The 23,851-nt window shown below is 39.1% G+C and overlaps 2 protein-coding genes across 2 annotated transcripts in view; both read left to right on the forward strand.

The window, feature by feature from the left end:
* Positions 1 to 1,883: 1,883 nt before the first annotated feature.
* Positions 1,884 to 2,444, forward strand: LOC129258054 (uncharacterized protein K02A2.6-like). The gene has a single exon (XM_064096081.1). It carries the CDS (start codon positions 1,884 to 1,886, stop codon positions 2,442 to 2,444), a length of 561 nt encoding a protein of 186 aa, XP_063952151.1.
* Positions 2,445 to 9,638: 7,194 nt separating this feature from the next.
* Positions 9,639 to 23,851, forward strand: part of LOC129256693 (copine-8-like) — a 61,703-nt gene continuing 47,490 nt past the window's right edge. The window contains exons 1-3 of the mRNA XM_054894854.2: positions 9,639 to 9,677; positions 14,260 to 14,306; positions 18,799 to 18,902. Of these exons, the coding sequence (XP_054750829.1) occupies position 9,677; positions 14,260 to 14,306; positions 18,799 to 18,902 (152 nt within the window). The 5' untranslated portion in view covers positions 9,639 to 9,676. The remainder of the gene's footprint in view (positions 9,678 to 14,259; positions 14,307 to 18,798; positions 18,903 to 23,851) is intronic.

Raw genomic sequence — 23,851 nt, forward strand, 5'->3', positions numbered from 1 at the left:
CACGCAGTCCACGTGAGGCATGCCCAGCCTATGGCACTAAATGTAACAACTGCGGAAAATCTAACCACTGGAAGAACATGTGTCGATCCCCAGCTTCAAGTTCTGGTACCAAGAGGCAGAACCGCAAAGGTCAGCACCAGAAGCATACTACACAACACCGCGGTGCCAGGGGCATGAACGTGATTCATAGCACAGCTGACAAAGACACAGAGTTCCAACAGCTCCATGACGCTATGGATGTGCTGTCTTTTGACCAAATTGTTGTGTCTAGCATCAGCGCGGAGGATGACGACACCAACGACTTAGCAGTGACATATGTTGAGGTGCAGCGGAATGAGCGCACAATAGCAAAGCTTCGCTCGAAGGTTGATTCTGGCGCGGAAGGCAATACAATTCCTCTCAGAATGTATCCAGGTCACCTTAACAAGGATGGATTGCCCAACCCCCAGTATATACACAACTCAACCGCAAGGCTCTTCGCGTACAACGAGACACCAGTTAGACATTATGAATCGGTGAGTCTGCCTTGCCGATTTAATAAGTCTCCTTGGCTATACGTCACCTTCTTCATTGTCGACTCGAAGGGACCGGCGAATGTTGGACTCAGCACAGCATTGAAGTTGAAATTGATCACTCTGCACACACGCATCGACGAGATCAAACATTCAACAAAGATCAGCACTACTGATGGCCTTGTGAGACAATTCCCTGACCAGTTCGACAAAATTGGCAACTTCCCTGGAGAGTATCATATTGTGCTAGATCCTGATGTTCAGCCTGTGGTCCATGCTCCCAGACGGTGCCCAATTCATGTGCGTGATGAACTCAAGCGAGAGTTTGACAGCATGGAAGGTAGTGGTGTGATCGCTAAAGTGGATGAACCTACAGCTTGGGTGAGCAGCATCGCCATTTCCAGGAAGGCGAATGGCAAGCTACGTGTATGCTTAGACCCCAAGGATCTGAACAAGGCTATTCGACGTTGTCACTACCGCTCTATGACAACCGATGAGGTGACACACAAACTAGCAGGAGCCGAGTATTTCAGCAAGCTGGATGCAAAGAATGGTTACTGGTCGATCAAGCTTGACCATAGCAGCTCCCTTCTCATAACCTTCAATAGTTCCTTCGGACGCTACAGATTTCTTCGAATGCCATTCAGTCTTGCAATGGCACAGGATGTGTTCCAGCAGCGGATGGATGAAATCCTCGAAGGCTGCCCAGGGACAATAGGAATTGCAGACGACATTGTGGTCTTCGGCAAGAGTGAAGAGGAACATGACCGGAACCTGAATCACCTCATGTCACAAGCCACAAAGTATGGTCTGCAGTTCAACAGTGACAAGTGCAGCATAAAGGTCAATCAGGTTGCCTTCTTCGGTATGATCTATGATGCTGAAGGCGTCCACCCAGATCCTCATAAGGTTGAGGCGATCAAGTCGATGTCTCCGCCTGAGAACAAGAGCCAACTTCGAGAGTTTCTTGGTATGATAACCTACCTCAGTCCCTTCATACCAAACCTCTCAGCTCAGACTGATAGCTTACGTGGTCTCTTGAAGCAAGACTCTGACTTCCAATGGACTCCAAGTCATGAGATCGCATTCAATAATCTGCGTGACAAGATCTGTCATGACGCCACTCTAGCATACTTTGATGTCAGCAAACCAACTGTGCTTCAGGTAGATGCCTCTCTGCAAGGATTAGGGGCAATGCTCCTTCAGGATGGCAAGGCTATTGCATTTGCATCCAAGGCCCTTAGTGATGCAGAGAAGAGATACGCAAACATTGAGCGGGAGTTGCTTGCTGTCGTTTTTGGTTGTGAGCGTTTCCACACATTCCTGTATTGAAAGAGCTTCACCGTGGAAACAGATCACAGACCTCTAGAGATGATACAACACAAGCACTTAGTAGCAGCTCCACCCAGACTCCAGCGTATGCTTCTTCGTCTTCAGCCATATTCGCTTACTATTGTCTACAGACCTGGAAAGGATGTACCGGTAGCTGACTGCTTGTCCAGGCGTCCCCTTGGTCCCCCAGAACACATTCCCCTTGACCTGCAAATCAACTTTGTACAATTTGCTCCAGACCGTTTGAGTCAGTTGAAGGAGGAAACAGCCAAAGATGCTGAGTTTGCAGCACTCCGGGAGGTTGTCGTTAGAGGCTGGCCAGAGAGAAGACGAGATTTACCAAGACATCTTCAGAGCTACTGGGCTTTCCGTGACGAGCTTGCTGTCGAGGATGGACTGATCCTGAAAGGAGAACGTATCCTAATCCCAAAGAGTATGAGAGAATACATACTGTCCAAGCTCCACGAGAGTCACCAGGATATTGAGAAGACAAGACTTCGGGCTAAGGCTTCAGTGTACTGGGAATCTATCAATGATGACATTGAGGATATGGTGAAGGACTGCACAGTCTGCCAAGAGCGCAAGCCTTCACAACCCTGAGAGACTCTTTTACAGCATGAGATACCAACTAGACCTTGGCAAGTCTTGGGTACAGACTTGTTTTTCTTCGAAGGGAACAATTATCTCATCATCGCAGATTACTTTTCGAAGTTCCCCTTCGTCCGCAAGATGCCACAGGAGTGTACTAGTGCTGCTGTTGTCAATGCAACTCGTCAGTTGTTTGCTGAACAGGGTGTCCCAGAACGCATCATCAGTGACAACGGTAGACACTTCGACTCCTCAACCTACAGAGAGTTTGCAACACAGTGGGGATTTGACCATGTGACTTCCTCTCCCCACTACCCCAGATCGAATGGCTTCATTGAGCGGATGATCCAAACTGTGAAGAACACGTTCAAGAAAGCTAAGGCGAGTGGCATAGACCCTAACATGGCTCTGCTGTGTATCCGTGCAACCCCAATAGATAGTTGCATTCCAAGTCCAACTGAGCTACTCTATGGAAGAAAGATGAAGGATAATCTCCCTGTGAGAATCCCCAACAACGCTTCATGCCGCGACAATGTCTACCGGCGCTTAGAACAGAGACAGGAGACCCAGAAGTACTACCATGACAAGTCGGCACATGACTTACCACCTCTTACAGCTGGTCAACTTGTCAGAGTCCAGGACCATCGAACTGGACATTGGTTTCCAGCTACTGTCCGATACAAACTTCCAGAGCCTAGATCCTACCTGGTGGAGACGCCGAATGGTCGCCTATTGCGAAGGAACAGAAAACAGCTAGCAGATGCCCGACCTAGGCTTCCTCACCGTGACCTGGAGATACCAGCACCAAATGCAACACCTGTAGACAAGGCTACTGCACCACCATCTCCCTTGTCTCGTCAGGACTCACCCCCACATGCTGATGGCCCAAACAGCACCCGCAGTGGCCGTCATGTTAAGAAGCCTAACAGGCTCACCTATTAATTGTCCTTTAGCCATTACATGCATGTCTGGAACCGGATCTTCAAAAACCCTATACTCCTCCTCAAGCCATTATTAGTGGACATTTAAACAACCGCTGACCTTCAGTTGACCTATATTGATCGGATCTTAAGGACTTTGTCCCTGGAAATCTCGATTGGAACTATATATATGGACTCAGTTTTATTCTCCGTAAGGGGGATGTCATATGTTATCTTATGTCCATTTCACACACACATATACATATTGAGACAGTGATGTTGGCACTCCATACACACATTAACAACCAGACTGGCTGGACCTGAACTGTATATCAATTCTCAATCCGTGTCGTTATTTCAGTTTATCTCAGAGTCAAACTAACCCACATAACATTAGGTACTTTATGGACAAGTTTTTGGCATCAAGAATAAATTGATAACAGCTCTCAGAAGCTAAAAATTTGGATTTGTGTGTGTCCATTTCTTAACTACACAGTCTATGGCAGGAAAATGCTGAAAATTGACCTGATTTTATTCTTCTTTTTTTGCAGCCATTAGGCCCCTAGATCTAAAAAAATTAACACTTCTGTCAGTCTGAAGGTTATTTCTATTCAAATCCACAAAGAAAATGTGATATTTTCTTGAAATAAGAAAAACAACTTTTTTCTCCAGACACCTACTTACATTTCAGGCCTTTTTTATTGGTTTTTCGGTGAGCATTCCATGCTCTGCGACGACTGATCAACTCCGAAGTGATATGCATACTGGTCAGCTGATCGGTCAGCTGATCAGTTGGTTATCTTTTTGTCAGACGTTCATAATTTATATTACAGAATATCAATCTTCTGTATTTCATGTAGGCCTATCTTGATTTCAGAGTATCGGTATTAAGTAATTTTAGGTTGGAATAAGTGGCGAATCCAGGGAATTTGCAGATATACGTGTATGCGTAGACTAGGGTCACTGCACACTTCAAGTGCACAGACTTAAGGCACCATGCTATACTAACAAGGTCAAGGTATAATCTTGTCCTTTATAGTAACCCCTGTATGCTGAATTAAGGTTGGCAATATTTTCCTTATTTTCTTGTGATCTGGCGGATAGATCTTTGACTTTTTTGGCATCAGTTAGTATCTACTGCTAGTTCTGCAATAACTTATCATACATGCATATGCCCTGGCTTAGCTGTAGAAAGAAAATTATGTAGTTTGATTATTTTTTCTTATTAGAGGTCAAGTCCACCCCAGAAAATGTTGATTTGAATAAATATAGAAAAATCAAATTAGCATTTATAACACTTAGAATTTCTTGAAAATTGAATGTAAAATAAGAAAGTTACGACATTTTAACATTTTTCTTATTTTCACAAAACAGTGATATATGCACAACTCAGTGACATGCAAATGAGACAGGCGATGATGTCCCTCACTATTTCTTTTGTTTTTTATTGTTTGAATATTAATACAATATTGTATTTTTTACAGATTTGACAATAAGGACCAACTTGATTGAATCATATAGTATTAAACAATGCTAACTCCTAATGTCAGGGAGGAATTAATCGTAGTTCACATGACAATGAAGAGAAAATTAAAATATTTCATATTTCGTATAATAAAATACAAAAGAATTAGTGAGTGGATGACATCATCAGTCTCCTCATTGGCACACCGACCAGGGTGTGCATATAACTGTTTTGTGAAATTAAGTGAAACTTTAAAATGTCATAGCTTTCTTATTTTACATCTGATTTTGATGAAATTTTCAGTGTTATGCTTGTTGCATTTTCTCTTTTTATTCAAGTCAACTTTTTGTTGGGGGTGGACTTGTCCCCGGGGGGGGGGGGGGGGGGGGCACTTGCATTGACAAGTGGATACCATGCGCGACAAAAAAAACATGTAAGAAGGATGTCTTTTTTAAGATAGGGCATGTTACATACGTAACGTAATAAGGGTGTCAAAAACACTAAAATAATGAAAAAAGGGTATCTATTTCACTAGGAAAGCTACGTGTTTAGTGTCAAATTTGCGAGGGTATAAAAAAAACTAAAATGTTTTATAAAGGATGTACTTTTTGCCCCAACAGTCAACACTACGTGTTTAGAGTCCGATTAGCGCAAGATGTGGGAGGTGGGGCCGTACAAAACCCATCATGTAGGTAAAGGTAAAACCGACGACCGAAGTCTGTGACATAAAACAATTAAAATACTGCTGTACTTGTTTAGGGGTTCAATTCAGAGAATACTTGCCAAGGGTATCATTTTGTTTCCAATACTTGTTAAGGGTAGGGTTTCACACGCCAATACTTGTTAAGGGGTGCATTTTCAGAATATGGATAATACTTGTTTAAGGTACTTTTTGAGCATGGTATCCACTCGTCAATGGAAGTCCCCCCCCCCCCCCCCCCCCGGGACTTGTTCTTTTAAAGGAGAATGAAACCCTTAAAACCAGCTGAATCCATATCAAAGAGAAAAATCAAAGAAACATATTGTTGAAAGTTTGAGGAAGATTGAATGAATAATAAGAAAGTTATGAGCATTTGAATATTGAGATCACTAATGCAATGTAGATCCTCCCATTGGCAATGCGACCAAGATCTGTGATGTCACACACGTACAACTCCCTCATTACTTTAGTACTTATTTCACTTATATTCTCACTTGTATAGAGTCTATCACAAGGTGAGGTGTTCTCTTTATGAGAGGACAAGTACAGAGATTTTACAACATTATATCATTGATGAATCGTTTGTCATATGATTAGAATGAGCAAAAAGAAGTATTTTGGGGTATATTTTCAGTGTCCAAAAGGGGAGAGTTGTTCATCTGTGGCATCATAGATCTTGGTCGCATTGCCAATTGGAGGATCTCCATAGCATTAGTGATCTCGACATTCAAATGCTCATAACTCTTCTATTGCTAGTCCTATTTTACTCAAACTTTTGTTGATCTTATTCTTTGATTTTTCTGCTTTCACAAAAGCTAACTTGCTCCAAGAGTTTCATTCTCCTTTAAGAAAGAGAGTCTGCAGGCTACATACTTTTTTTTTACTTTCCACCAATAGAGTGCTTCACAAAAATATGCTCAAATTTAGTTTTTGAGTGCTCTGGTGAATGACAGAAACTAAGATTATAATGAAAGACAGCTCATTAATGAATGGGAATACATTTTTTTTTTGGGGGGGGCAAGGCACTTCCTTTGAATGAAAATCCTTTTTCTTTATCCGACCCCCATTTTTTCCATTCTCACTTTACTTTGAGAACTGCTCAAGTCATATGTAAATTGATAATATTACGTCCTTCCATTACTTCAAACCCCCGTTTGGAGAAAGACCGCAGTTCAGATTGCAAACTGCGGTTTTATACCCCATTTTCCATTTGGAAATCCCAAAAATCATTTCCAAGCCCTTATCAACCGTGCTTGGCCAGGTAATCCCGGGGTATCCCTGCTGTCTCAATTTCACCTCCACAGGCCAGTATATGAGCGTTTAGCCAAGGACGAAATGATAAACAACAGCTGTGCTATTACGTAAGACTTCTCTGCCTGTAGTAGGACCTTCGGAATGAAATTATTGTATTCGATATTTAATCACGTTTTCAAAGGCATTGTATTCAGAAATCCAATGTTAGTACATTTTCAATTTCGAACGAAGAAAATTGACCTCGAAATAAGGAAAGTAAGCGAATAAAAATGACGGCATGCTTTGCAGGGACCGCGCTCAGCGCTGCGCATGCATCCCATCGTGTGTGGCCCCCTGCTGTGACTGTATATGCCGGGCTGTTGTGTTATCTTCGGACCGAGGTCAAGAAACAGGTGTTTTGATACTTAAATTGCTTGCTTGGGGGCAGTTAGGGTTTGTCGTACTTGGAGAAGAGAATTGAAACAGGGGTATAGTGTTCTCAAATGGAGGTTTGCGTCATGCCATATAAACAGGGTTGGATAATATTTGTAATCAATTTCCCTTTTGTTACAAAAATGATATATTAAAGGAGAAATATATTGATTATGAATGTGGTCTTATTATATATCAATGGAAAGGTAATGATGTGGGGATTATCAGTGGGTCATTAAAAAAAATAACGAAAATAATACATAAGGTTAAAATCGCCGATTAAAAAACGCTAAAATGCCTCTCCGAAATATGCCTCGCATCGGTCTCTGAATTGACTCAAATTTGATGACGTCACTGTCTGTACGAGAGGCGTGATTGGCTCTCCCACGTGAAGCTCCACTTGCATGCAAAACCTGTTGCGAGGGTACGTTTCTCCACACTGTCACTGAATACTTCGATCACAAAATGAAAGAAAACCCAGAATTTTATCTAGATTTGGATTTTCAAATTGATGATTTTGAAGATGACGAGAATGATGATGAAATGAACAACAAAGTGACATAGTTGGAGGTAAATTGGGGGAATTACGCCGATGATGATGAGTCGGACAATTCAACTTGCAACACGATCACATGCCGATTCGCTACCATCTCATGTAGCTGCTAAAAGTGCTAGCTACACCGCGCGGGCCAAATTGAATTCATGAAAATGAATTACCACACTGTCCAGACAGAGTCTCTTACCTCTGTGACTATGAAGAAGGAAAATAATGATATAACTGTACTTACAAACAAGTCAATATAATCCGAACCTGAAGGCAAATCAACGAATAGCAGCAGACGATATGCACCGACGATAAACTTCATGTGGCTGGGATAGATTGTCACTCGTTCTGTTAGATGTAATTTTTATCTCATTAATTTGACAAAATTACGAAATTCGGGGAATTATTTATCTATAAATATATATATATATATAATCCCCAATTCGCGGACATAATTCTGCGTGTTTGAAGCATTCAGAGAGAGAACTTATAACTATCAATTAACTGAGTTTCATCTGTCTCCATGATAAATGATGTACACCATCGTGTTCTTCTTATTTTCTCCTTTAATTTGATATATGATTCTCCATTTTTACGATTTTCAATATATTTCTACTTTAAAGACTTTTTTAGTGTGTGTTGTACGTTGCATATAGAGACAGGATAGTTGCAGACTGCAATTTATTTTCTTTATGAATCTCTAAAGTGTTCTTAGTAACAGTGACAAAAATTTGCCAATGTTTACACTGCCATCTTGGCTTTTGTAATGGAAAAAGCAGTTGGAAATGATAATTGAACTATTGCTCTTTGAGGCAAATAAAACACTGCATAGTTTCAACAGAGCAATCAGCTCATTGATTGTGCAACTGCTCTCCAATGCATTGAATATTTAAAGGACAAGTCCACCCCAACAAAAACTTGATTTGAATAAAAAGAGAAAAATTCAACAAGCATAACATATCAAAATCGGATGTAAAATAAGAAAGTTATGACATTTTAAAGTTTCGCTTCATTTCACAAAACAGTTATATGCACATCTCGGTCAGTATGCAAATGAGGGAACTGATGACATCACTCACTCACTATTTCTTTTGTATTTTATTATATGAAATATTTTGATTTTCTCGTCATTGTCATGTGAAATGAAGTTTCATTCCTCCCTGAACACTTGGAATTCCATTATTTTAACATTTTGTTTAATACATTGTTTAATACTATATGGTTCAGTCAAGTTGGTCTTTATTGTCAAATCTATAAACAATGAAATATTGTATAATTCGAACAATAAAAAACCAAAGAACTAGTGAGTGAGTGACATCATCGACTCTCTCATTTGGATGTAACTGGCTCGTTCATATAACTATTTTGTTAAATATAAGCGAAACTTTGAAATGTCATAACTTTCTTATTTTACATCCGATTTTGATGAAATTTTCAGCATTGTGCTTGTCTGATTTTTCTCTATTGATTCAAATCAACATTTTTCTGAGGTGGACTTGACCTTAAGTTATTGTCATTACGTCAAACCCCCGTTTGGAGAAAGACCGCAGTTTAGATTGCAAGAAACGGGTGTTTTGATACTTAAATTGCTTGCTTGCTTTGTCGTACTCGGAGAAGAGAATTGATTGAGGGAAACTGGGGTATAGTGTTCTCAAATGGAGGTTTTCGTCATGGTAAAGTACTGAACAGACACTATATAGGAAAAAAAATGAAAGCTGAGAGAATCCTGTAGCTTATGGGAGCTGAAGAGAGTCATCTTGCCTCACCCCCTTTCCTATGACAACATTGTTTACAAAACCCCTTCACGTGCTGTGATGATTTTCATTCTGATGAAATGCTTTATATATATATGGTTCATCATAATATTTGTATAAAATTGTGTAATGCCATGTTATTTTGTCTTATAACAGAAACCTTAAAGATAAAGATGTTCTGTCGAAATCGGATCCAAGTGAGTATATTTCCATTCATTTATCATGACTATTATTTAGAGGAACCCAATGTTCCAGCTGTCAAATGTTCTTTGTTAATATTACGCCTAAAAAAGCTTCCTCAAAAGTTCAATTTCCATCTATTTTCCACATTTTCTTGAAATTGTTTTAAATCAGTTGGAAGCTATCAATAAATGAGGTATGTTCCCTTCTTTCTTGAATCTGAAAGATTGATTTAGTCGAAGTCACAGTCACAGATTTATCAACATCAATGTTCTACATGTATGACCAATATGGTAAATGCCATATTATGGCAAAGCATATTGCAATTTCATTCTTATAAATTGAAAAAATGTATGCCAATTCATGCCTAATTAGTTTTGCTTTATAAAATTGATTTTTTTTTCTCAAGTTGAACAAGAACGAGATTGATTTGTAGGGCATTATTGGTAAAGCAAAAGTTTACTGACTTGGGCCTACTGATCTACTACATCTTGATTGAATTTTTTTTTTTTCAAGTGGATTGAATAAGCTCAAAATCAAATAAGTACAATATCAATGATTCAACAACATGTTCTTGGACTATCCATTGGCATAAAATATAGTTTTTAAAGTCTATAAAAATGTTTATTTGCTTTGTAGTCTTTCTTCATCGTCCTTCTCCCCCCTCGACCTCCTCCTTCTCCTTCTCCTCCTTCTTCGCATCCTCCTCCTCCTTTAGTCCAGGATAGAAGAGGCATAACCTTGTTTTTTTATATATACAATATTTTTTTATGGTTTCTTGTCAATTCGAGGGTGTTGATTACGAATCTGGATGATGCCACTCATGTAACCTTGAGCATTTTCCGCAAATTAGCAAAATCCAATATGGCCGCCAAAATATGCAAATTACCCATGAAAATCATAAAATTGTCCGCACATTGGCTATGAAATTCATGAAATTGTGTGGCAGGAGTGAAATACTCTGTCAAAAAATGATTTTTGACAAAATATTTATTTTCCTGATATTCAAAATGGCCGCCATAGGCCACTGTATACTCTATTATGTACAATATGAATAGGGAAAACTAATTTTCACAAAAATGAGCACTAAACTGCAAAAAATCGCGATGTATGAACGAAGTAATATATGCAAATCATCATTACTAACGAGATAAATCATTTATTATGTCAAATATGGGAACATTGCTGTATTTTGATATCTAAAATAGCCGCCACTGGCCCAAACAGTATTGCGTATAATGGCAATGGGGGCCAAACAATTCACAAGAGTGATCACTAAAATGCATATTATTAAGATTAAGTGAGTGGAATACTGACTAAAAACATAATTGTTAACGAAATATATTATTAAATATGCCATGTATGTGATGAATGTTGTATTTTGATATTTAAAATGGCTGCCAAAGGCCCTAAAAGTATTATGCACAATGAGAAAGAGGAGCAAAGAAATCACAAGAGTGAGCTCTAAAATGCATATGTGATAAATGAATGGGATACTGTCTAAAAACGTATTTTCTAACAAAATATATCAATCAGGTTTCAAGTTTGTGTTAAATACTGTATTTTGACTTTCAAAATGGCCGCCATAGACATTAACTGTATTATGTACAATGCAAAGTGGGAAACCAATATTCACAGGAGTGAGCACCATGAATGCACGTAATAGTGATCTATGAGTAAAATATTGTCTGAAAGCATAATTTCTATTAAGATATATCATTTATTCTGCCAGTTAGGTGATAAATACTGTTATTGGAATGTCAAAATGGCCGCTACAGGCGCTTACGGTATTATGCACAATGTGAATGGGAACAAATCATTTCAACAGATTTTGGCTTTGCTTGGCCAAATGGTGATGTATGAGTGAAATATTGTCTGAAAACATGATTTGTAACAAAATGTATCATATCTTATGTAATTTAGGTGATAAATACTGTATTTCAACATTCAAAATGGCTGCCATATGCCCTTTTTGTGAACATTATTTGTCTCCATTCAAATTGCATATTATACGATAAGGGCCTATGGTGGCCATTTTCAATTTAAAAATGCAGCATTTATCACCTTAATTACACAACATTATGATATATCTCGTTAGAAACCATGGTTTTAGACAATATTTCACCCTTAGATCACAATTCACAATTATATACAATATTTAGAGTCAAGCAAAGCCAAATTCTGTCAAAATTCTATGTCCCATGTTACAATGTACACAATACTTTTAGGACCTATGGCAGCCATTTTGGATTTCAAAGTACAGCATTTATTACCTCCACGACCAATATGTAATGTACTTAGTTATAAACCATGTTTAAGACAATATTTTTACTCGTACATCACAGTTATATGCATTTTATGATTCTCACTCTTGTGAAAATTAGTTTCCCTATTCGCATGTTACATAATATAATTAGGGCTTGTAGAGGTTATTTTGAATGTCAAAATACAGTATTTATCACCTATATGGCAGAAGAAATGCTATAATTTATAAAAAAATATGTTTTCAAATAACATTTTACTCATACAACAGGATTATATGGATGTCATAGTCAAGCAAATCCAAGTTCTTACAAAATTATATGTCCCCATTCACATTATAGATAATACTGTTAGTGCCTATAGGGGCCATTTTGAATTTCATAATACAGCATTTATCTCATGCATGACAAAAGAAATGACATGTCTTGCTATGTTGTCAGACAATATTTTACTCGTAGATCACAATTACATGCATTTTATGTTTCTTACTCGTGTGAAAATTAGTTTCTCCATTCGCATTGTACATGATAAATATAGGGCCTATGGTGGCCATTTTGAATTTCAAAATGCAGCATTTATCACCTAAATGGCATATTAACAATTATGTTTTTAGTCAGTATTCCACTCATTATCTTAATAATATGCATTTTAGTGCTCACTCTTCATTGTCATTTTTTTGGCCCCGGCCATTGCCATTGTACATAATACTGTTTGGGCCAGGGCTATTTTAGATATCAAAATACAGCAATGTTCCCATATTTGACATAATAAATGATTTATCTCGTTAGTAATGATGATTTGCATATATTACTTCGTTCATACATCACGATTTTTTGCAGTTTAGTGCTCATTTTTGTGAAAATTGGTTTTCCTATTCATATTGTACATAATAGAGTATACAATGGCCTATGGCGGCCATTTTGAATATCGGGAAAATAAATATTTTGTCAAAAATCATTTTTTGACAGAGTATTTCACTCCTGCCACACGATTTCATGCATTTCATAGCCAATGTGCGGACAATTTTATGATTTTCATGGGTAATTTGCATATTTTGGCGGCCATATTGGATTTTGCCAATTTGCGGAAAATGCTCAAGGTTACACGAGTGGCATCATCCAGATTCGTAATCAGCACCCTCGAATTGACAAAAAACCATCAAAAAATATTGTATATATAAAGAAACAAGGTTTGGTCAAGTTTCTATGGGGCCTATCCTGGACTACTTCCCCTCCTCCTCCTTCCCCTCCTCCTCCTTATCCTCCTCCTCCTTCCCCTCCTCCTCCTTCCCCTCCTCCTCCTTCCCCTCCTCCTCCTTCCCCTCCTCCTCCTTCCCACCTCCTCCTTCTCCTCCTCCTCCTTCCCCTCCTCCTTCCCCTCCTCCTCCTTCCCCTCCTCCTCCTTCCCCTCCTCCTCCTTCCCCTCCTCCTCCTTCCCCTCCTCCTCCTTCCCCTCCTCCGCCTTCCCCTCCTCCTTCCCCTCCTTCTCCTCCTCCTCCTTCTCCTCCTCCTCCTTCCCCTCCTCCTCCTTCCCCTCCTCCTCCTTCCCCTCCTCCTCCTTCCCCTCCTCCTCCTTCCCCTCCTCCTCCTTCCCCTCCTCCTCCTTCCCCTCCTCCTCCTTCTTCTCCTCCTCCTTCCCCTCCTCCTCCTCCCCCTCCTCCTCCTCCCCCTCCTCCTCCTCCCCCTCCTCCTCCTTCCCCTCCTCCTCCTTCCCCTCCTCCTCCTTCCCCTCCTCCTCCTCCCCCTCCTCCTCCTTCCCCTCCTCCTCCTTCTTCTCCTCCTCCTTCCCCTCCTCCTCCTTCTTCTCCTCCTCCTTCCCCTCCTCCTCCTTCCCCTCCTCCTCCTTCCCCTCCTCCTCCTTCCCCTCCTCCTCCTTATCCTCCTCCTTCCCCTCCTTCTTCTCCTTCTCCTTCCCCTCCTCCTCCTTCCCCTCCTCCTCCTTCTCCTCCTCCTTCTCCTCCTCCCTCCCCTCCTCCTTCTCCTCCTTCTTCTCCTCCTTCCCCTCCTCCTCCTTCTCCTCCTCCTTCTCCTCCTCCTTCTCCTCCTCCTTCTCCTCCTCCTTCTTCTCCTCCTTCTCCTCCTTCCCCTCCTCCTCCTTTCCCTCCTCCTTCTCCTCCTCCTTCCCCTTCTCCTCTTTCCCCCTCATCCATCCTCCATCTTCCTGTACGGAGGTATGATCTGATGTAAAAAAAACATTCTTTCCATTTAAGATTAAATCCAGTTAGAATTGTCAAAGCAGTACTTACTGAAGCCTGTATACCCTTATTTTTTCAGCCTCTTAACTTTGATTAAATTAATTTTCTGTTTTGTTGGTTGTAATTGATCATTTTTCTTGCAGTGTGTGTTCTCTATACTACACAATTGGGATCAAAACAATTTAATGAGGTATGTATTTTCTTTTTGGGTTGTTTCAATTATTTAATTTTTTAAAGTGTATCAAGTTAAGCTTAAAATAAGTAATATTTTCGAGTTTGGATTTGACAATTGTTGTTGTGGTGCCCGGAGGGGGGGGGGGGTACTTGGATTATGATTAAACTGGGGTGTGAGGCTTGGGGCTTGAAACCCTAACCCATTTCAATATGTGGAAAAAAAAAATTGAATTGAATCGAATTTCTAAGGGTCATTTGATTGTGAACAAGGATTTTCTTTAAAATTTAAACCCATTTTGCAGATTAATTTAGCTTCATCAGGTAAAGTAAATTCCTGTGCGGCAGTGGCTTGGGTATGATATCCATGCAACCCAATGTGTAATGCAAAAAAAATGCATGCAGCGCATGCATGCACTATGTATTTACGGTACTGTATATGCACTAGCGTACCTACGGGGGGGGGGGGGGGGGCAGGGGGGGCAGTCTGCCCCCCTTGACGAGTCCCAACCCATGCAAAGTACGTATCCCTGCCCCTCTGACGAGCTTGAAAGACCTTTTTTGCCCCCCCCCCCCCTGACGAGCTTGAAGACCTTTATTGCCCCCCTGACAAGCCTGAAGACCTTTTTTTTTTTGCTTGTCAATTCTTTCTCTGGTACGAAATCCTATATTTGTGATTGAGGACCTTTTTTTTTTTTTTTTTTTTTTTTGCTTGTCAATTTTTTTGGCGGACGGTTTTGCCCCCCCTGTGAAAAATCCTAGGTACGCCACTGTGTATACGGTTGGCCGAGTGTGCCAGACATGCATAGAGTGACGTACCCCGGTGCCCATGGCTATCGTACTAATAGATGTGGAAATACTGCAGGTAGAATTTTCTCGTCCCAGGGTCCGGGCTACTCGTACTCTTGACCAGCGGCCCGTCTTACAAAGAGTTGCAATTGATCCGATCAATCGCAACTATGGACAGCCAGCAACGTCAACATCTAAAATGCATGAATGTTCAAAATGTTTTCTAGATATGATATAAATTACATGAATTCATTGTTTTCTTGACAGTTTGGTGTGTTTGCCTTTTTTTTAAAAGGATATTTTGAAAATTTTACGTAGAAAAAATTATGACACTGATGGATTTCCATAGAGTTACGATTGATTGGATCAATTGTAACTCTTTGTAAGACGGGCCCCGGGACTAACAGACATTTCCGGGGCTTTTCTGATGGCTTTTCCTGGGGATTCTTACAAGTATTTTTTTCAGAAATGGACCCATGTCTATGGATTATTCAGTTGAAAAATAGGACCCATGGCTAAGGATTTATTGCAATAGCAGGACCCATGTATAAGGAATTTTTTTGCAAAAATGACCCACTGGAGCGGCACATATCCGTATGCGATATACACGCGAGTACCCCCCCCCCCCCCCCTGGTTTCTGGCGTTCAATAAAGACTGCATTTTATATATTGCATTAAAACTTAAAGATGTCATAAAAATTCTGTTATTTTCATATATGTTACACATCATGGAAGGACAACCCTGTTTTCATTTCAATTGCCCCTGATTTATATTAAAATCATGTGAACCAGGAGCAATTATTCAAAAAACAAATTACCACTGGTCTGAGACTGCTTATTTCAAGGCTTGATGCTAATGTAATTAGGATAAAATATGGTAATTGAATATTTATTATTTATTCATCTTTTTTGGAGATCACAGCTTGAAATTTATATTGAATACTGAGACCTAAAATATATATTGTTCAAGGGTGATGACTGCTTTAGCTCTGTCATATAATTGTATATCTTGCTGTTATATCAAATTAAAGCAAATCATCTCCCTTAGAAAAAATCAGAAATAGTCGTGATCAAACTGAAGCATTGTGAGTCACACATCAATGATCACAGAAAGTTCTGAAATTATCATTTAAAAAAAATCTTTTTCCCCGCCACAGGGATTTTATTGGCAATCAAAAAGCAATAGATACAGAATACAATGATTAATACAATCACTGATAAAACAGTGAACTGACAAGTATAACAAACAAATTTTACATGCGGAAATCAAACAATAAGTTCTGAATTTATGCATTACACATTAAATGATTCATAATGATTTATGTGTAACTTGTTACAATTAGCAACTCAATGGAAAAAAGGCTATATATATACTTCTCTCTATCATTAATTATGATAGCAAGGTGATGTATTGTGAACATTGTATTATTTCTCAATCTATTATCTTTTCTCAATGATGACAGTGTCAGTACTCTGGTGGATGTCATAGCTTTTGTCATAAAAATTGTCATAAATTTTGTCTCTTTTCTATAGCACTAAAAAAAAAATTAGGTTCATGAATTTGCACTATCCCTTTCCAAGCAAAATTATGCTAAAATTAATGACAGGGTCTAGCAGTCATAAATGCTGTCATTTCTTTTGATAGTACCTATTATAATATCGTGATACTACAGTATGCTGACTGTATGCCAAGCACACAATGATATTGCTTAGATTAGATTTTTGTGTAAGTTTCACTCATCATCCATGACTATTCTCAAAAGTATTTATTCATGCTACAAATAGTTAGGCCTGATGTAATAATTCCTCATTTTTGTCTCACCTGAATAGCAGAGTGAGACTATAGGCGCCGCCGATGGCAACGGCTGCGACGCCAAACACCAAATCAACACCAAATCATAACCGAAGGTTAAGTTTTTGAAATGACAGCATAACTTAGAAAGTATATAGACCTGGTTTATGAAACTTTGCCATAATGTCAATCAAGTATTACTGAATATCCTGCCTGAGTTTCAGGTCACATGACCAAGGTCAAAGGTAATTTAGGGTCAATGAACTTAGACCATGGGGAATCAACATCAAAATCTTAACCTAAGGTTAAGTTTTTGAAATGTCATCATAACTTAGAAATTATATGGACCTAGTTAATAAAACTTGGACATAAGAGTAATCAAGTATCACTGAACATCCTGTGGGAATTTCAGGTCACATGACTAAGGGCAAAGGTCAATGAACTTTGGCCATGTTGGGGGGTATCTGTGGAATTGCCATCATAACTTTGAAAGTTTATGGACCTGATTCATGAAACGTAGACATGACATAAGAGTAATTAGGTATCACTGAACATCATGTGCGAGTGTCAGGTCACATGACCAAGGTAATAGATCATTAAAGGTCAATGGACTTTGGCTATGTTGGGGGTATTTGTTGAATTACCATCATAACTCTGTAAGTGTATTGGTCTAGTTCATAAAACTTAGACATAAGAGTAATCAAGTATCACTGAACATCCTTTGCGAGTTTCAGGTCACATGATCAAGGTCAAAGGTCAATGGACGTTGGCCATGTTGGGGGTATTTGTTGAATTACCATCATAACTCTGTAAGTGTATTGGTCTAGTTCATAAAACTTAGACATAAGAGTAATCAAGTATCACTGAACATCCTTTGCGAGTTTCAGGTCACATGACCAAGGTCAAAGGTCAATGGACGTTGGCCATGTTGGGGGTATTTGTTGAATTACCATCATAACCCTGAAAGTGTATGGATCTAGTTCATAAAACTTGGACATAAGATTACGGTAATTAAGTATCACCGAACATCTCATGCAAGTTTCAGGTCACAAATTCAAAGGTCATTTAAGGTCATTGAACTTTCAAAGTTTATAGATATAGTTTATAAAATGTGAATATAGGGGTAATCAAGTATCACTGACAATTATTAGGTCGCATGATCAAGGTCGAATGTCATTTATTGTCAATGAACGTAGTATTGTATCATTGTATGAATGGTCTTTTTTGTGAATAATTATTTTATAGTAGTTTTCAAAGTCAGCACCGCTGCTATATTGAATCGCGTAATGCAGGCGAGACTGTCAGAGGCGCTCCATTTGTTGAATTTTGGACCCAACAGACCACTGACTGTCCCTGTAATTTGTTCCAATGTACTACTTCACCCTTAAAAACATTGAATAGAAACCAAGAGGCGCTCCACTTCTTTTTCTCTGTATTCCTTTTTTTTTATATCTCTGAAAAATCCTTCTCAGCTCTTTGTTTCTCTGTAAAATATAGCGCATTAATATACTAGCAACTTGCAGTTGTGCAATTTCAGCTTCTGCATCAAGGATACCCCCCCCCCCCCAGTTTCCTTTGGTCTTCCTATTAGAAGGACTCCCACTCGGAATTAACCATGATTTGGGTTTGTGTGTCTGGGAAAAGATTGATTAGCAGGAACTTACAGAGATATATCAGAAAAAGGCAATGTTCAGAATATATATTTGTGACAATCAAGCGGGTTACAATCCTGAGAGAAATGACAAAATTTAATATGACAATATTTATGACAGTTTTCCATGAATTTTGATTCAAACACTGTTTATCTTACAGCATTGTTAATGTATCTAGTGTATACATGTACATGTATAAGTTTTGTGACATGGTAAAGATTGTTTCTCTTGATCAGGTTGACCTTAATCAGTATTTACTTGCTTTTATTTTTTCTCAGTATGAAAGGACAGAACAGGTCAAAGACAACCTTAATCCTGATTTTGTCCATAAATTCAACATGACCTATCTCTTTGAAGAATGCCAAAGACTCAAATTTGAAATGTAGGTTACTTTCATTCCTTACTTTATTTATGATGAGGTTTATATAGTAATTTTTTTTTTGTATACAAATTATATCAGGCTTTGAGAAAGTATAGTTGGAATTTATATGAGGTTGTACTGGCAATTACTATTTTCTCAGAGCGGGGAAGCCCCGAGAGAAAATAGTTATATTACCAGTCCAACTGAGGATTAATAATTCCCACTATGCTTTCGAAGGAAACGGCTGATATATTTGTTTTATATCCCTTTTTAACTTGTAGACCTAGTCCTTGCTGATGTGTAACCAATCTACACCAATTCTAACGTTGCCGGACCTAGTCCTACAATATACATGTAGGCCTGTCAAGCTAATGCTAACCAGTTCCTGGGTAGACTGTGTGCGGCTTCTACCCGACTGCAGTTAATGAGAGGTGCGCTGCGCTGCGCCTGCTGCAGTTGAGTTGCACTCAACTCGTAAATGCGCAGGCTAACTTGTCCCATCTTGACTCACCTTGTTAGGTATAATCTGAATAATCCTGTATCAAAGGCCATCATGGAATTGTATTTTCTGCATGATAATCTACCCAATTCTACACTGTTTTTTTTTCAGATTGTCGGTAAGTAATTTGAGCTAGAGCTTGTATTTCAATTATTGTTTTATTTATTTATTTTTGCGCATATCGGTACGGATTTGGATCCGGTCAAGTCAGGGAGAGCATGCACAGTTCAATGCTGAGGGCACATAGCGAACATGAGCATGCGCAGTTCTGCCCATGAAAGTATATCGAAAAATATACGGAGCCCGAAGAAAACTATAAAGAGCTACTTGCAACAATGTGCTTTCCTATTAAGATTTTACTTTGTCACATGATCGCAATTTGACCAATTGTTTATTTAGAATACTCATTAAAGGACAAGTCCACCCCAACAAAAAGTTGATTTGAATAAAAAGAGAAAAATCCAACAAGCAAAACACAGAAAATTTCATCAAAATCGGATGTAAAATAAGAAAGTTATGACATTTTAAAGTTTCGCTTAATTTCACAAAACAGTTATATGCACATCCTGGCTGGTATGCAAATGAGGAGAAGTCATCCACTCACTATTTCTTTTGTATTTTATTAATTAAAATATGAAATATTCTCATTTTCTCCTCATTGTCAAGTGATACAACGATTGATTCCTCCCTGAACATGTGGAATTAGCATTGTTTAATACTATATGGTTCAGTCAAGTTGGTCTTTATTGTCAAATCTATAAACAATGAAATATTGTATAATTCAAACAATAGAAAACAAAAGAAATAGTGAGTGAGTGACATCATCGACTCTCTCATTTGGATGTGACTGGCTCGTTCATATAACTATTTTGTTAAAAATAAGCGAAACTTTGAAATGTTCAGCACTATGATAGTTTAATTTTTCTCTATTTATTCAAGTCAGCATTTTCCTGGGGTGGACTTGACCTTTAATATTCATAGGAGGGATATAAGGATAAATAAGCAGTATAGCATCACTTTGTCTACCAGCAGATGGTTTGATTAAAAAAGATTGTCTTTCATGGCTGGACCAACTTGATCTAAAATTTGTTCCAATTACCACTTGCTCCAAACATCAGGTGGTCTAACTCTCAATTAGTCTAATGCCCAGATAGTGTATTTTCTACTCTGTCTTCTCATCTTTCCCACATTGACAGTTGGTTCATAGATTTGTACATCTAATTATATAGACAAAGTAGAGTTCAGATAAGTGGATGTTACTTCTACAATGTAAAATAAGACCAAACGGTTAGTAGACAATCTTGTAGAAGTCTTGAAGGCAAACTGGGATTAGTCCATTTTGGATGAGACCCAATGGAAAGTAGACAAAAAGGGGGAATAGAAATGTGATTATATGTTTTGCTGTATGTTGAATTCATGATCAACAGAAAGAATAGCAAAATAAAATTTGGATGTGACCAAACAGAAAAAATATAAAATGGTGCACTCAGACCAAGTGACAATTTACACTGTAAAAACGCTGTTTAAAATTTCAAAGACGTTGTTTAAAGGTATAGTGTATGATTGGTTCGTCTCAGACAAGGGCAGTGAATCAATTGTAAAGATATTCTTTTCATTAAATATCTATATCAATGCTCTACTTTAGCACTCAAAAGAAATTGGTATAACTCTTCTGTTTTGGTGATATTGAGGGGTGAAATATATATTATAGGGATCGGTTAACCGAATCAGTTTGTTTCCGCCCTCTCGAGTAAGAAAATAAATTGATATCAGAACGCCGTTTGATTCATGCATATTCATTATGACATCGTGGATATTCATAAATACGTCATTGCACATGCGCATTATCGACGAATGCTACACGCATAGCGAGAGCATGCAGGGTGGAAGTCATGCAATGGACACTGCATGCACAATGCGCCGATGGTTTAGGCGGCCACTGGCTGCTGAAGTCCACCTCCTGGACTGTTGTTATTTTGTACGATAAGACTACCCAACGCATAACACACTACATCCCCATAACATGCATACACACACCCCTGAATAGCCGGGGAAATTGAATCAATGGGTAAAGTGAATCACTGTGTTAGGTGAATCACTGGGGGTAAGTGAATCAGTGGAGGGCGTGTGATATTGGTTGTGTGTGCGGGCTGGGGTTAGGTCCGATTGGGTTTGGTTTGCCCATAGGTCCATGGTTTGCCCAATCAATGAAAATCGTCCTGCAGCACATGTATACACACTGTATGTATACCAAAGACATACGAGCATTCCCTACATGAAACTTCAGACACATTGATTAGCGGACGTGAATGATGACGCAATACGGCTTACTGTAAGAATTGTATGTCAGGAATCTGAAAGTACTCCATGACTAAAAGAGATACGAGGAATCCCGGAAAAGGGCCGAGTTTGATTTTTTTGTTTCATGTCGGATTGTAGCTCTTTATGCACCCTTTCAGTTCCCTCCACATAGGGTGGCGTACTAGGTACGGGAACTCGGTCTCGGAGCGAGGCGATAGCTTACTATACTGACTCATTGGCCCTCCCCAAAGGAAAGAGGGAGGGGTGAGAGAGAAGAAAGAAAGAAGTGGATTGGTGAAGGAGAATTGAGAGAACGATCAAAAAGAGAATGTGAACACAACATATCCTAATTATATATATATATATATATATATATATTGTAATCGTTTATCTTTCCTGAAATCATGATATCATATTGTATAGCGTTTCAGTCAGTTTCAGATTATTTGGCTCCAATCACCAATTACAGAGGAAATGTTTGATAAAAAGTTAAAACAAAAAATGTTTAAAACTCTAAATAGACGGCCACCCCCATTCTGTCTAGGGCCGAGTATGAAGAAAGGGAAGGGCGAAGAGAAAAACAATAATTTTCAGGGCGGGAAACAAAATACTAAAACATAAAAGGAAGATAAATCAAGTTGATAGGACCATGAGGACACACATTGACATGAAAGTAGGTGCAATGCACCGGCAATGCAATGCAACTTGATTAGTAATCGGTTGTTTAGACTGAACTTGCGAGGTCAAAAGGTGAGCAGAGAAACCTGTTGATGCAAAGTATGTACGTAGCGTAGACTACATCGTGTAGACCTTGATAGTGTGTGTATGCGACCAATGCATCAAGTTGCAAATTTAGAATAAAGTGTTATTTGGTCAATCTTTACAGGCGTCATGAGCAAAAGCAAAAAAAAAAAAAAAAACCAAAACCGGGGGAGGGGGGGGGGGAGACGTAATGGGCAAGATTTCTCGGAAAACTCCTATTCTTGCAGCCACCCAAGAAAACTTGTACCTAGATATGGAATAATAAGGAGAAGTTGAGTATATTCAATATTGCACGGCGCTATGATCTACGGTATAACCGCTCTACGTATGCAGAGGGGTGAATTTCAGTGCAGAGCCGACCACGGGGGCGACCAGCATGTTTTACAACAGAACTTTACATGTCACGCAGTGGGAAACAGGGCAACGAAGTACGTAAAAGAAGACTAAGCAAACTTGGAGAAACAATGTCCGAGGGGATTGCACATGTACTAGTAATTTATGTCGGCTTTGAAACGTGTATCAATGGATTTCCAGAAATTGGTCACAGAGTGTTTCTCCAGGATGGGGAGGGTGAGGTAGCCTATAATTAATCCATCGGTGGATGGATGGATGACTAAAGAATGAAAAGATGGATGAATAGGCATATACATGTATGAATGGATCATCCGATGGCCCAAGAATGGATAGACATGGATACCAATGACAAAGTAATAGATAGAGGAGCCTCATGGGAGCTTTTGTTGAATTAGCTACCCCTTATTAAATAAACAATAAACAAAAAATACAGATGGAAAGATGAACTTTTATTGCAACAAATGAGAGGCAGATAGGCCTCCGGGATATATGCCTACGCATACAGTGTGTGCACGAGCAGTTCAACTGTATGTGAATGTGAATGTGAATGACTGTGGTGCGTGGCGACGTGCGCAGGACAAAAACATCACTCGCATCTTGATTGGCATAACATAGACTTATTTAGCAATGAAAGTTGAACTGGGAAGTGGAACTCCCATTTCCCTGTTATATATAAAGGAAAAAGGGAATGATAACTGTTGTTTTATAGCAGAGGAAGTGTATTTTTCATATTGGGATTGGGACCAAGGAGATCCCGGCGTGTCGACATATCACAACTCATGGGGAAAATAATATGATAATCATTTCTGATGATTGAGAAAAAAAGTGTGCTCAGTTCACACTCACGATTTATTTTCGCTGGGGTTACGTCCTGAAGAAAATTCAACAAAACAAAAGAAAAACATAAGAAAGGTTCTAACACGAAATGTTGGTCATATTCCATACATTTCTCCAATTTGACACCTACCAGAATTCCAGGGGGTGCTACATGCCAATGGAAATAATACAAGCCGCATCCCCAGCACCCCCGCTTCCAAGGGGCATATAATCGCGG

Source organism: Lytechinus pictus, chromosome 3 (assembly GCF_037042905.1).
Source record: "Lytechinus pictus isolate F3 Inbred chromosome 3, Lp3.0, whole genome shotgun sequence".
NCBI lineage: Eukaryota > Metazoa > Echinodermata > Echinoidea > Temnopleuroida > Toxopneustidae > Lytechinus > Lytechinus pictus.